Source organism: Vidua chalybeata, chromosome 19 (assembly GCF_026979565.1).
Source record: "Vidua chalybeata isolate OUT-0048 chromosome 19, bVidCha1 merged haplotype, whole genome shotgun sequence".
NCBI classification, from domain to species: domain Eukaryota; kingdom Metazoa; phylum Chordata; class Aves; order Passeriformes; family Viduidae; genus Vidua; species Vidua chalybeata.
In genome coordinates this window covers 7111435-7126702 of record NC_071548.1, presented here as the reverse complement: position 1 = coordinate 7126702, position 15268 = coordinate 7111435, and the positions used below count along the sequence as shown (strand labels likewise).

The window sequence follows — 15268 nt, the reverse complement described above, 5'->3', positions numbered from 1 at the left end:
ACACAGTTATTTCTAAAAACAAGTTATTGCTGTCAATATTTGGCACGAGTCTGAAATCCTTTTCTTCTCCCAGCACGCCCCCCTGCTCCAGCCACAACTTAGGGCACAGGCTTTGCTATTTCTGTCCCACAGCAAAGTCTCCTAGTCGGATAATGGGACTTGGAGATGGTAAGACTAACACACAGACACAAAAAATATCTGGTTCCAGTGTAATCTGAACTAATCTAATCCTTCAAACGTCAAACAGCTCCAAATACCTCTTCAAACAATCGCTTGCTTCTCGCAGAGCCCCCGAGTGTTTGGGTGCAGCTCCAGGAGCCTCATTTCCCTGAGGGATGGCTGGGCAGCCCTGATCCATCCTGCACCCTCCCGTGCTGCTCCACCTGGAATTGGCTTGCTGCATTATGGTTTTGTTTCCAGCCCCAATCTCCAGCTCCCTGTATTTTGCAGTACATTACGACTCCTTTCAACCCAAATTTCATGGCCTGCAAACACACCACGGTGTTTCTATTAGGGATGGGTTGTAGCTCTTCCAAAGCATAATTAAGGCTCTTGGGGTTTAATATACGACCTGTGTTAGGAAATATTTCCAAACACATTATGAGGTCTTTTCAGAGGCCGTGAATAAAAGCAGCTGGCACCAGCAGCAACGCACAAACCCTAATCCATCACAGCAGAGATCAAGGTGCTGACAGAGCTCTGTGCTCAGGCACAATAGGCAGAGCCGAGCAGCACAGCCAATCAATGGATATTAATATTCATGTTCATATTAATCCTGCATTAGGGCACTGCCTGCAGCAGCCAAGACCCTGCAGAGAGAGGCACCACACAGACACAACCAGCCCCTGCCCCAGGGGAAGGGGCTGAGCAGGCAGAACCCAGCAAGCCAATAAACGTAGGAAAATCAGCAATAACCTGTCAGATCCTGTCCAAGGGGCACGGCCACAGCGATCAGCTCTCCTGACTCCAAAGCACACTGCCCTGCTCGGTGAAGGGAGGAGACTGACAGCTCCTGGGTCAAATATCCCCTCAAAAAATGGAAATTCTCACTTTTCCTCAAGTTCCAGCTACAAAGGATACTGCCATCTCCCAAAGGAATTGGCCAGAACACCAGCTTGAAAGGTTAAGCTTTAAAAAAGGCAGAGCAGCTCCTACCTCCAGCAGCCTCAGCAGTTGTGTTACACCTGTGCCAGATCCCAGCTCAGAGCCAGCCCAGCGTGAGCAGGGAACTCTCCACAGCAGAGATGGGGGAAGCAAAGGAGACAGAGCACAGGTGGGTTCTGTGCCCCAGAAGGGGCAGTGGGAATCACCCAGGAGGTAAAAATTGACACTCAGGGGTGAGGGACTGTTTGCAGGGCTGCTCCCACCACGTGCAGATCTTGTCAGGGCAGCCAGACTCGCTCCCCAAAACACTGCCTGGGCACCAAAAATCTGGGAAAAGCCTGGATAAAAACACCCATCAGAAAACTCTGCTGGATCAGCCAGAGCCACAGAGCTCGGATCCACAGGAGCCCCACAACCCCCTGGCTGGAGGTTCATCCTTTCCAGCACCCTGTGGCCAACTCATGTCATCAGCCAGCTCATCCTAACTGTAAAATGGGTCTGCAGCTTTCAGAAAAGGCATCCAATAGAAATTCCTGAGTGAAAGGTGACAGACAAGTAATTATTTTTAGAAAATATTTAAACAAGCCCTAAATTAGTTTCTAAATCTGTCCTTAGTAAAAGTTCCTAATAACCACTGAGGCACCTCGGACAAAAGTGGAATTTTCCCCTTTGCTGGATTTGCTGCAAACTGCACGTTTTTTTGGAGGGCACTGAATAAAGTGTGTCAATTCCCTGCTCCCTTGCTCTCTACCTCACCAGTGTTTAGGATTCACATGGAAAAGAGCTCTTTGTGTGCCTGTTCTTATGGAATTTGTTCTGGTAAATCCTAAAAAGCACCAGCAAAGGTGCTGTGCTTCACAAGGGGCTTCACAAAGGTGTCTCCAGCACCCTCCTGCAGCTTCCCAAAGGAATTTCCAGCACCACTCTGCTCCACAACCACAATATGAGCAAAGAAAATGTGTTTCTAGACCCCACTGTGCTGGGAGAGAGAAAAAGTGGGATCCAGGAGTTCCCTGTTTCATTCCTGTGGCTCAACCCAGGGATGGCAACACCAACTCCAAGTCAAGTCATATTCCCATAGGAAACCAGAAACACAGGCTTTTAATAGGCTGGCAATAAGAATGAATTACGTCCCTATAAGGAGCAGAAAATATAGATTTTTAATATGCTGGCAAAAAAAGCAAGCCATAAATAACCCCAGAAATTTACTGGTTTAATTTTGAAACCCCTGCAACACCGTGTCCTACCCTCCTGCACTTGCAAACTGGAGCTGATGGCCAGCAGCAGCTCAGAGTCACCACGGGTGGCTCTGCCCTCACAAGTGTCCCAGCCCTGGGTGCCACTGACAGAACAGCTCATCCCATTCACAAATGCCCAGAGCAGTTTTCCTCAGAAGCTGCTGATCCAAACACTCAGGATCCCAGCACTCAGAAGGTTCAGCTGCTGGCAGCTCCAGCCAAAGGCTCCCCAGTTTCCTCCAGGATTTTCAATAATTAAAGCAGCTCTGTGGGACCCAGCAAACGCCTCCTCAGTGTTTGCCTGCACCTGCAAAGGCTCCTGGGGCTCCCTGCTGCCAGCCTGGCCCCACTGCCTGCAGAAACCACGCCGTGGAATCGTGGAATGCTTGGGTTGGAAGGGACCTTAAAGCTCAGCTGATGCTCCCACTGTCCCAGGCTGCTCTGAGGATCTGAGCACCTCAGTGCTACACCCATTCATCATCACCCTCCACCTTCCTCCACATTTTTATGGAGCAAACCCATTAAAAAGCTCCTGGAAATGCAGGCAGGCTGAGCCCCCTCAGCTGCCTTTACCTGTCAGTCCCTCAGCCTTTGGCAAGGCTCTGTTCTGTCCCCCAGGAGCCCCCTCAGTGTCACTGCCCCCCTCTGTACTTGGCCCCATTTGGTGCTGCTCTATTAATCACAGTGAGCGAGAAAATGAAAGCCACAATTTTTGTTATTACTGTTATTATTATTATTTTTTACTATAATTGTTCGTGGGACATTGGTTTGATAGGCAGAACTGCATTTAAGAGCTTTTTGATAACTGTTCCCCCTCCATCTCCATTCATCATCTTAAAAGCAACAGTAAAAGTAGAGGAACTCTACAGCAGGGATTTCTTCTACTTCAGCAACACAAGTGAAGGATCTTTCCCCACCCCACACAACCCCTGGGGAAACAAAGGCAGCAGGGCACCCGTTTCTGTGCTGTTTGGAGTGCAAGGTGCCAGGGCTGTTTGGAGTGCAGCTCCTGCACCACAGAATCTCAGGAAAATGGTGAGTGGCCAGAGCAGGAGCAGCTTTGGGATGGGCTCTGGGCTGCCACCAGCTGTCCCATCCTGAGCCACTGACTGGAGCAGGGAAGCTCTGCACACCCCAGTGGAACCGTGGCACGGCTCGGGCTGGAGGGGACCCTAAAGTGCCAGCACCCCCAGCAGGGGCAGGGACACCTGCCACCATGCCAGGGTGCTCCAGGCCCCTGGGGACACCTCCAGGGAGCCAGGGGACCCCAGCAGCAGCAGCCCTGGGGCTCGCAGCACTCACCACATGGCGTGCATGTAGGTGGGGGGCAGCCGGGGGCTGCTCACGGGGGTGCAGTTGTAGGACCTCATGATCCTCTCTGCCAGCAGAAAGTTCCGGAACAGGCTGGCCACCAGCAGGTCCTGCCGGAAGAGCTTCTGGAAAAGATCTGCCAAGACATTGCAGGAGTCAGCACAGGCACTTCAGCACCTCAGGTATCATGCAGAAAGGGGTTAGGACATAGAACCACGTCCACATTTTGTTGCAGCAACGAGGGATCCCCAGCAGCTCTGCAGGGACGTGATGACAAGCAGGAAAGGGAAACTCTGCCTGCAGAGCTGCCTCAGACACCATGGCTGCTCCATTCTACCTTAACACAGTTAAACACTTTCTACCTTGGGCTCTTTTTTGCCTTTTCTGGATCAAACCTCCCTTTTGGTGTCTCATTTCAGCTCATCCTGACTAAGTTTTTGGAAAATTACTGAGGGAGAACAGGACCTCTGTGTGCTGTTTAATCAAGAACTATCCATCTGTTAACTGGCAGTGTGATGTGCTCATGAGAAGCCAAAATGAATCCTAAAAGATAGCAAATGTGCTCTCTTCTACAGGCAGAGAAGAATTGATGCCGTGTGAGCATTAGGAAGAGCAGGGCTGGAGAACTGTTTACAAATTTGGCTGCTTGTGCTCCAGAAGTACCAATTCAGAGCACAACAGGGGTAGAGAAATGAGGGATGAAGTTACTCATGGGAAACAAAACTGCCTTACCAGCAAAGAGGGGGGAAAAAAGCCTTTATTCATGCTACTAACCAAGGCTGGAAGAAAACAGATTGCTCTGTACAAATACAGTAAGAAAGAGAATTATTCAAGCTACGACAATTGTGTTAGCACAGAAAAACCCTTTCTGGGTTCTAATGATCAGGTCTCTGCAATGCTCTGGTAAGAAAGAACAAATAAAAAACAAACTAGCTTTCAGCTCCATCCTGATCTCTTCTCCCAGTTTCAGGGTTTCATTTTCTCCTCATTTCAGCATCTCATGGATCTGAGTCCCCATCCCCCTGCCCTGCCCCAGCCTCACCTCTGGGCAGGACGTTCCAGGCAATGGTGTCTGTGATGGCTGTGAAGATCCAGTTCAGCTCCCCCAGGGGAGTTCTCCTGTCGTTCAGCCTCCCAGGAATCCTACAAGTGGGGGAAAGAAAACCCTTAATAAGACCCCTGTTATTTTGCCTTTCTCCTCGGGAGAAAGTGTCAGCGACAGGATGAAGAGGTTTCAGAAACGTGCTAAGATATCCTGTGGATTTATTCCTAACTTAACCCAACTGCCTTTCTGTGCCAAGTTTTTAAATACCAGAAGTACCAGCACCAACACAGGAAGCCTTTCCGTGGCCACTCACTCCTCTGACACGTGCAGCAGCACCACTTCCATGTATAAATACAGTTCTAAAGCAGCTAGAAATTAACATCTTATGAGAAATTCCTGTCTGTCTGGGCACTGGAGGAAAAGCACACATCTCTGAAGCAGTGTTTGCTAATGGATCCCCCGCAGCGAGCGCGGGGAACACCAGGCCACAGAGGCTCTGCTGAGGATTCCCTGTCAATATTTGCATTGCACAACACCCCCTGCAGCAGAGCTCAGCTCCCCAAGCCAGGGGGGCTGCCCTGGGAACCAAGGGGATCCTTGCTGAGCTTCCCCAGCAAGCCAGACACTCGCCTTGCAGCGTGGGATGGCAACTTGCACAGCAGGCTTTAGTCTCCAGCAGGAACTGCCCCATGGAAAGGGTGCCCAGGCCTTGGCAGGGGCTGCCAGGGAGGTTTGGAGTGCCCATCCCTGGAGGTGCCCAAGGAAGGCCTGGAGGTGGCACTCAGAGCTCTGGGCATGGGGGCACAGCTCAGAGGTCTCTGCCAGCCTCAAAGGTTCTCTGTGTGTCGTGGTTTGACATGGAAGTGAATTTTTTCCAGGAAGTTGGGTCAAACCAATCAGTGGTCAGGTTTGGATATTGGCACCTTATTTAGGGAAGGTGCATTTTCATGGGGGAGCTGGCATTGCACCAGTGTCAAACCAGGACACTGTGAAACCTGCTGGCCTGGCCAGAGCTGCTCAGCCAGGACCCAGAGAGCTCCTGTGCTCAGAGAGGTGCCCAGCTCCAAACCCCAGGGCTGATCCAGGTGTGCCGTGCCCGGGCTGGGAAACCTGGGCAAGCTGTGAGGAGGACAAAGGCTGGGAGGCTGCGCTGCAGAGAGCGAGGATGCGAGCGCGGCGTTGCCATGAAAACCATCCCTGGGAGCAGCAGCCTGTGCCTGCCCTGCCTGACCCCCCCTGGCAGCAGGGACAAAGCAGCCAGCCCAGCACAGCCCAGCTGGGGGAGTGCAGAAGGGAAACTCCTGCTGGCCACAGCCCCAGCAGTGCCCAGGGCTCTGAGGCACCCACTGGGACACAGAAATCACCTCTGACTTCTTCCACTGAGTTCTCCACGAGAAGACCGAGGGGCTGAAAGCTGCCAAGGCCAGGTGCAAAGGCAAACCATGAATTATCATGTTCCACTATAAATAATAAACAGACATTAAAACACGAGCGATTTCCAGCCCCTGACATTTGATAATGCTTCAAGTAGAAACAAACATTAATTTTAGTCCCACGGTTGTTATTTGTGGTGACTTTTATGGATGTGGTGCTGGTGCACGGCAGCCTGGAGCGGGCTCTGCCCCAGCCCAGCCACAGCAGGACCTTCCCCCACGTGGTGACATCCAGAGGGGCCCTTTGTCACCAGCCCTGGAGCCCCAGCTCCTCCCCAGGGACAGAGAGGCTGAGCTGGGAGCCAGGCACAGCCATTTCCTCAGACTGCCACAGACTCTCTTCTCTCAGCCCCACCAGAAGCAGGAACAGCTCTCAAGGCTTTGTTTGCTTCCCCCTTCTCAGGGGATTTTTGTTTAGAATTCCCTCTTTCTGCACAATGGGCCCAAGCTGAAAATCCCAGGAATGCCATATACCATTCCTGGTCCCCTGAGAGGGGGATTTTGGCAGAGGGAGCCCAGCAACAGAGATTAAAGCATCCCTGTACACCCCCAACTCTTGGCACCCAGTTTTGGATTCCCATTACCACGGATTTACTCCCATAAACCATTCCTTAGGTTTTTTTCCCAAACTTTTTGAAAAGCAGAACAAAGCCCAGTTGATGTCACTCAGCAGCCACACCTCCAGCACAGATGATCTGAAGTCCTGGGATCAAACAGAAAAGTGCCCCCAAGGCAGGAGCAACCAGAAGTTCCCAAATCCCCAGCTCTCCATCAAAATCCCCTTTATATTTTGCTGTCTGGCTTCAGCAAAGATTTTTATTTCTAAGCTAAGGCATTGCTTTGGCTTCATCTCAGGAGATCTGTGATGTAAATGCACATCAGGATCCACCCCACGTTCCCTCATCAGGACATGGGCTGAGCCTGGATAATTGGAAATTGGAGCCCTTCAGAGAAGGTGCAGCTTCATTTAGCCTCAAAGTCTGCAGTTTAATTGCAATATAAACTCCTTCCCCAATTTTGAAGACAACTGAATTATAAATTACAATATACACATAGGCAATCCAGGAATTATTCCAGCTCTGTCTCGAGACTGTAATAAAAATCTGTGTTTTCCATAATTGATATAAGGAGGAGATGAAGAGGATGAGGTTTAAATATTTGATATCCACAGGAAGCTGCTGCTGGCACACACGTGTGCTGTGGCACAGAGCAAGAGCCTGGACAAAAACCCATTTCTGCCAGGAAACCTTTATTCAAAGAGGATTTAAGGTCCAAGTGCTCTGTGAGGCTGAGTCAGAGCTGCCTCAGACCTTCAGCGACCTCACCCTGTCTTTGATTAGAGACACTCTTGTAGCAATTGTTAATTAATTAACATACCACAGCCGTTGTTTTTGCAGTGGCCTGAGTCTCCTCCTCATCCCCAAACCTTGCACACCTCTGGCACTCAGTCCCAGTAAGGTTTCCTTCCTGCTTCCCTCCTCCTTGAGGCCACAAGAAACCCAAAGCCCAGCACATTTTCCCCAGGGCTTTCAGAGGAAGCAACACCCAGTGGTGAATTCTTTCCCTAAAAACCACTCTGACACCTCCTCTGAGAGTCAGGGTTTGTCTCTGCTCTGTCAGTTGTAAACTGTATTTTTATTCTGGTCCAATGAGTGTCCCTGAAACACAGCTTTATTCAAATTATCACTCCCTCTCCCAGCTGAGAGGAGATAATCAATTTTTCCCATATAAAATCAACACTGCTGATGGACCTGGCTAACCCAACACACCTGTGTGCAAGGGCTGGCAGCACTGAGAGGCTTTTTGAACCTCAGCTGATTGCAAACATGCAAAAATGGCAAATTGGAGCTGCTGTGATCTCAGCCCATTCCTGAGAAGGTGCCATTGGCAGCTCCATCCCCACACCATGCTGAGCTCTGGGAACACCTTCCTGTTAAGAATTTACACTTCTTCCATCCAGCCTCCTGTTCTCCTGACCCCTTTCAGGACACACCAATACATACAAAATTTGACTTACTTCTCTATTAAATCCAGCGTGACTCCTGGCACCAGCCTGACACTCTTCTGCATGCAGAACCTGGGGAGAGACAGTAAAATGGAACACACTAATTGAGTGTTTAATGACGAGGCTCGGTGGAGAGGATGCAGGAGGAGGGCTCTTTATTGCACTGTTTCTGCTTTTAAAATGGTGTTTGGGTAGGAAACTTCAGCACGGCGAGATCAGAGCCAAAGGAGGCCCTCAGCATTTGTCACCCTCGTGATTTTCCATCGTCAGGTGTCACAAGTGGGCCACTGTAACTGTCAGGGTGACAAGTGTTCCAGCACAGCGTGGGGGGAAAGGCCTCCCAGCATCCAGCACAGCCTCTGGGGAGCAGCACGCCAGGGCAGGGAGGATTGTGCTGCTGGAATAATGATCAGCCTTGCCTGGGCTTCCCTGGGACAGCAGGAGGAGGGGACGGGAGGAACAGGGGTTCACACACCTCCATTATTTCATTTAAAAAACTGCTGACTCCATTTCCTCGGCCTTACAAAGCCCACTACTCCAGGAGCAGCAGAAAGTCCTGTCAGCAGGGCCTGGAAATTCCCCAAAGCTGCTCAAGCAGGAGTGTGTGGGAAGGGGGGAGCTGCCTCCCTCCTCCAGCCCTGCCGGGAGCACAGGGCAGCAGTGGGAACCCAGCAAACCCAGCTTGGAATGGCTCCCTCTGAGAGCTCCACAGCCCCAGCCCCTCAGGAACCCACTGGCTGCTGTTTAAGGAGGAATTTACCCCCCAGTGCATCTCAGCTGACATTGGCCCCCACTCTGGGGACACCCAGGGCTCAGCTGGCCAGCAATCCCATCTCCCACATCTCTCCTCACCAGAGCCACAGTATCCACGTCCAAAGGGTTTGTCCCCAGATAAAAGGAACAATTACTCATTAAAAACAAGACAGAGCTCATTTCTGAGATCCTGAGCACCGCTCCAGTTTTCCTGTGCCATCCCCTGCCTGAAGGGCATCCACTGGAGCCCAGGACTGGGACAGGCTCTGGAAAGCTCATGGTCCCCAGGCTGTTCTCCTGACGTGTGTGTCATCCAGCAGAAAGAGAAGCCATAAAGATCCCAGGAACCTGCAGTGGGATCCCTGTGCAATCTGCTGAAATACAAAATTCTTATGACAGTGCATTACAGAACCACGCAGGGAAACTCCCTCCTAAACAGCCCCAGGCAGACTCAGGATGGCAGAGCCAGGGCCCTGGGATGAGGCTGCAGAGTTTGTGACATCTGCTGCCTCCAAAGCAGGCTGGCCCTGGAAGTGTCCCAGGCTAGCTCTGACAGAACTTGGAGCACCCTGGGATAGTGGAAGGTGCTAATATCCTCAGATTACTGAAGATAAAGGGAAGACCTCAAAGACCAGGCTGGACAGGACACCCTGGGACAGTGGGAGGTGTCCCTGCCCATGGCAGGGGGTGGCACTGGATGGGCTTTCAGGTCCCTCCCAGCCCAATCCCAGACACGCAGGAAATGGTGCTCAGTATCACGGGAATATTTTGAAACTCAGTGCAGTTTGTCTAAACCAACGTGGGTCAGAGGACTGGCTGAGTTAACCCCAAAATCTCAAGCAGAAATGCAAAATAAATACATTAGGGAAATCCCCATAAAACACCTTAAACAGAGCAGCAGCAGGCACAGCTCTGGTCCTTTCCCATTCCCTGCTCCCTTCCCGTGCTGGCTGTGCCTTCTGGAGGAGAGTGCACATCTCAAACTCCCCTGGCTGAGCAGCTCCCCAGTGCTCTGCCCCTTGCTGTTTGGGGGTTCTGCAGCCCTTTTTGGGATCCCTACCCCTCTGCACGGACCAGACTTCACAGCTGCACGGCTGAAGTCAGCTGGGGCCAGTTCCAGCTGTGTGACTGCAGCTCCTTTGCACTTCCAGGAGCGACGGCACGGCAGGCACACGAGTGTGCCTGAGCTCAGCTGCCAGGGGAGCTGCCCGTGCTTTGGGGCGCGTGAGGCACCAGGATCTGCGTCAAGCAGGGCTCCAAGCACTCCTCAACACCCCTGCCTGCCCCCCGACAGCCAGATCTGTCAGGATTAACAATCCCTGCAGCTTAGCTCCCGCTTTGCCTCGCCCGGAGCTTTATATAGCTGCAGGATCTGGCTGGAACACGCCAGCTCTCACACACAAGGACAATCAGCAGCCACACAGCCAAGCCACGCTCCAGGCTCCTGGAACTGCAGGCTGCCATCAGGAGTCCCCTGCCCCACAGCCCAAGGGCTTGGCTGACCTGTGCTTCTCTTCCCAGCATCAATTTCCCTTCCCCTGGAATTAGACAGAAGTGGCTGCAGCTGCAGCCCCAGCTGATGAGGGATTTTGTCCTTCAGTGACTTTGCTACAGAGAACAACATGGGATGGATAAACATTTACCCGAACTTTCATTTGCCCATAAATTCCCTATATGAAACCTCATTAGAGTGCCAGCCTGGAACTGCACAAATGTTATATTTCAAAAGCACTTCCACAGGGTTCTGGGTCAGCTTTAGGAAAAGGGCTGAGATGAAGGAAAAAGAAAGTTTTAATGGCAAAGGTCTCTGTGTTGATTTTTGGTTAACACCTTAAGGACATCAACACAGCTTGGATCAAACTCTCAGAATGCAGCAGAGGGTCTGGTTTTGCATTTCTGGTGTTTAACATCAGTAAAAACCAATGATCCACAGCAGCACTTATAATTTACAGGATTGCATGGATGAAACCACACCTGCACCAATGCCAATCAACTGGGAACACAGAAGGAGCATAATCTTCATCAGAGAACTAAATCCCTGAGAGTGCAGTGAACACCACACAATCACTGGGTTGGAAGTGGGAGGAAATTCTTCACCACCCAGGAGTTCCCATGGCACCTTCCAGCGTCAGCCAGGTGGGGCTGAGGTGTTTAAACCCTTCTCCTGAGCAGTTTTACAAACACCTTTCCTGTCAAACCCCCTGAGACACAGCTCAGAGAATCTCCCATGCTCGTGCAGGTGTAGCCTGTGGAGAACCTGCCCTGCTCAGCCCCTCAGCCATGTTCCCATGGAGATGAGGAACAGGAAATTCCTGAACAGATCAGAGTATCCCAAAAAAACCTTTCTTAGCATAGCTAACAAACAAAACCCACCAAAAAACCTCTCCTACAGAACTTCACACACCCAAACCAGAGCCTGGCCACAGGAGCTCGCTCAGTTTGCTGCTAATGTGAAACAGAGTTTAAAGAATTGTAATTTATTACAAATGTCCCCAAAGGGCAGTGAGTAACTCTTGGAGCTCTGGTGACAATTTCTCACCACCACCTGCAGTGTCCGTGGGCTTCTGCCTGTTCCAAGCAAATCCAGCAAACGCCCTGAAGTTTTTCCATTCTGGACCAGGCACAAACTTGAGAGGAGCAGCTGGAAGAGCCTCTGAGCTCTGGGGGCTCCACACTCAGGCCCCTGGTGTTGGATAAAACACTGCTCTTGGAAAGCTCCTGCTCTCTGGAGCAGCCTTTTCTCACTTTCTGCCTAATTAACTCGGGCTGTCATTCCAGAACATCTTTCCCTGGTTTATCACTCCCTTCCTCTCACTCCAGCACTGTTTAGAGCTACTGCATTATTTACAGCAACTGCAATATTTGGAATGTGATTTGTGCAAAGGACAGTTTGCAGAAAGCTGTATTGCACTATGTACCATTCCTGCTCTCTGGGGAAGCAGATATTTCATTCCCAGATCAGTAAACCCCTCAATCGGAGCAAACCTAGATATTGAGCTGGAAACGAAAACGCAATAAGTAGAAGATAACAATATTTTCACCTTTCTAGCTCTCATTAATAAGCCTGTGTCCCCAGCGCCCAGTTCCAGCCCTGCTGTTCAATATTGCAGGGTTGCTCTGGGTCAGGAGCAGCATTTGGGTTCCCAGAGCCCTGCTGTGCCCCGGGCAGGGGGGCAGGGGGGTCTCACTCACCAGCGCAGCGCGATCTTGATGGGGGTGGTGAGGCAGGAGGTGAACAGGTCTGCAGGCAGGTCTGGGATCATGGGCAGCAGCTCGTTGGCCTCACAGGCTGCCAGCTGGATGCAGTTCTTCATGGAGGGGGGCAGAGGCATCTGGGCAAGGGGGTGGTTGGGGTTAATGGCAGCCACCTGTGGAGAACAAGGCAATTCCCCAGGGGGGAGTCAGGGAGGGTCAGGAGACATCCCAGGGAGAGCTGCCAGTGCTCCCTGGAGCTCTTGGTGACTGTGGCAGCACCAGCACAAGCTTTAACTCCTATCTAATTAACAGCACTCAGTCCAGAGCCAGTCCAGAAATGCCCTGCAGACCAAACCTCAGTCTATAAAGTTAAAATGCCCTACAGACCAACGTTCCCATTTTCCAAAAGCACAGGGATTCTCCTGTTTGAGATTTTGACTAAGAATATGATATTTGAGACTAATAATTCAGGGAGTGAAAACCTACATAATCTTCCCAGCACCTTTCTGAACCAGGTAAACTAAGTAAACTTCAGCCACCAAAGTTTCTTTCCAACATTTTGCATTTTTTTTCATTAGGGCAAGATATGGAATCAGAAGGTGAGAATCCCTCTGGCAGATTAAAGGAAGAGCAAACTCCTCTGATCTCCTAGCAGGGAAATGGGGAACAATTATCCTGATCACTCTGGCAGCCCCTCTGGAGCACCAGTTGCAGCTTTGCTTCACTTTTCATGAATTTGAACAATTGGATAATTCATAATTTTCCAAATGAATTCCCCTCCACGCTCTCATGACGCCGTGAGCACTCTGCTCTGTTAGCAGGGCTCTGCTTCTATTCCCCACGAGCAGGAGCCTCAGTCAGGCACCAGGAGTTAATGAAATCTAAGGACAGAATGAAAAGCAGACACATAACCCTGGAAGTGTTTTCATAACCAAATTAATGGCAGTGCAAGAGAAGCAATACTAAAGCAGCTGTCCCATGTAGCCTCACATATTCCACGAGATGAAAAATCCCAGAGAAGATGGAATGGAATGTTTGCTGAAATAAGGACTTTTATCACTTGTGCTCATCCTCCTCCCTTGGCTGGACTTGCAGAGGTTCTCCTGCACAAACTCCACCTGAGCAGTGGTTCTGCCTCACAGCACAGGGCTCCTGGGGCTGCTCCCTCCACAGCAGCCTCCAAGTCCTCCAGGAGCTCAGCGCCAGCCAAGGGGAAAAGGAAATTGGTGAAGAAAGCAAGGAAAGGGAAGGTGAAGTCAGACCTGTTCAACCTGCTTGGGAACAGAATGAGAAACCAAAACCAAAGTGCTGAAGAGAGCACTGTATAAACAAAGGAGAAAGGCCCCAGAAATATCCCAGTGGAAGTCCTAGGCTGATAGGAAAACTTGGGGAAGGATATTCAGACCACCTTTCTCTGACTTCTGTTGATCCCTGTCTGGCAGATTCATGTTCTTCCCAAGCCACAGACTATGGGAAGTTCCTCACTGTTACAAAATATGGAATTATTTTATGGAAGAGCAGGGATAATGAAATGATCTGCATATCCCAGGCTATCAAGCTGTCTTCTTCAGTACATTGGAATTTCTACCTGCCAAAGAGCCCCCACTAAAGCATCTCCAAAAACTGGAATTCCAAAGGAAAGGACTGACAGGCAGGGACACCTAACATCTGTTTGGAGGTTGTATTTGTGACACTCAGTTGCCTGATTAGTTAATATTCCTTCCTTGAAGTTTTGGGGTTTCTAATCCCAAAAGAAGTGAACCTTTACGAATGTCCTTTCCCTGGGAGCTACAGGCAGCAGGGGGGAGGCTGCACAGAACATTCCAGCTTCTTCCCTTCCACTCTGCACTTCAGATTTGCTTCAATAAATTTATTACTAATTCCATTTCCAGCCAAAGACAGCTTTTCATTGGGAACACATTCCACACTCTGCAGAGCTGGAACCACCAGGACAATCCCTGTGTGGATCAGGTTTTTGCTGTTTCACATTTTCACATTCACTTCAACAGCACAAAACCACAACTGCATCGAAATACGGCCCCAGATACCAGAGTTTTGCAACCAAAATAATGATGTCTTGTTCACCTCAGCATTCATCTCAGCAGAAAAGACCATTAGGGCCCAAATTGATTCTATTAACATTAACATTTAATTAGTGCTTGTATTGAAAATCATTCCAAGTTTAATGGGATAGCAAACTGAACCAGAAAGATCAAGAGTGGCAAAGTTATTTGCAAATTAATTTGCCTTCCAACACAGTTTGAACCACATTTTTCAGCGTATACAGCAAAGCAAGCTTAGACTTCATTTGTGCTCAGTAAAGCCCAGCAGCCTGAGCCCTCACCTCCAGCTCCTGCTCTCTCTGTAGTGCAAATTGCTTGAAGGACTTGACGATCAGGCCGGCGTTGGAGCAGTCGTAGACGAAGATGGAAGGGCTCCCCATCCAGGTCTGCAGGTCGTAGATGGACAGGGGGATGTACTGCGTGTAGTTCTGCAGGAGGAAACCAGCACTGCTCTCACCAGGGGCCACGGAAGGAGCAGCACCTGAACTGGCTGGGGCAATAAAACACACCCGCACACCCAGCTCTGAAAGCACAAAGTAAAGCCTAGATTGGACATATTAATGAACACAAATCTCAGTCAGTATCTACCAACAGAGAGGATGTGAACCCAGGTCAGCGCAAGCGACGAGCAGATTTTATTGTGGCATTATTTGAAACACCCAATTTAAAAAAAAAAAAAAAAAAAAAAAGCCCAAAACTTTGCCAAGAGTTTTCAGTATCAGATATTTAGAGCTCTGATATGTGCTAACAACTCCAAACAGCATTTAATAGTCCAATTTTATCCCAAATTTCTGCAACACTGATAAAGGATGCAAACCAGCTGTCTTTAATTTAACATCAAACATCTTAAACTGAAAACCCCATCAATAAATCAGGATGGATAATTAAGCCCCTGCAGCCCATCAGCACTACCCCGCCTGAGCCTAACGAGATGCTTCATAATTTTATTACAGCTTTAGCTTCTGTGCAACTTTCCAAATTATCCATTAAAATTAAAACCAACAAAGCTGCCTTCAACAGAGTGAGGTGCCCACAGTTCCCTTTCTGTAAATAAGAAGGATCTTGTTCCTTGTTTCCCATCTTAACAAACGCCCCCAAATAACTGGAGGCAAGAGGATAAA

General features: G+C 49.9%; 1 protein-coding gene across 1 annotated transcript in view; it reads right to left on the bottom strand.

The window, feature by feature from the left end:
• RPTOR (regulatory associated protein of MTOR complex 1) overlaps positions 1 to 15268 on the bottom strand; it is a 101453-nt gene that overhangs the window by 56449 nt on the left and 29736 nt on the right. Inside the window, exons 5-9 of the mRNA XM_053960242.1 lie at positions 14429 to 14575; positions 12082 to 12257; positions 8149 to 8208; positions 4696 to 4796; positions 3645 to 3789 (exon numbers count right to left, since the gene is read on the bottom strand). Coding sequence (XP_053816217.1) covers positions 3645 to 3789; positions 4696 to 4796; positions 8149 to 8208; positions 12082 to 12257; positions 14429 to 14575 — 629 coding nt within the window. The remainder of the gene's footprint in view (positions 1 to 3644; positions 3790 to 4695; positions 4797 to 8148; positions 8209 to 12081; positions 12258 to 14428; positions 14576 to 15268) is intronic.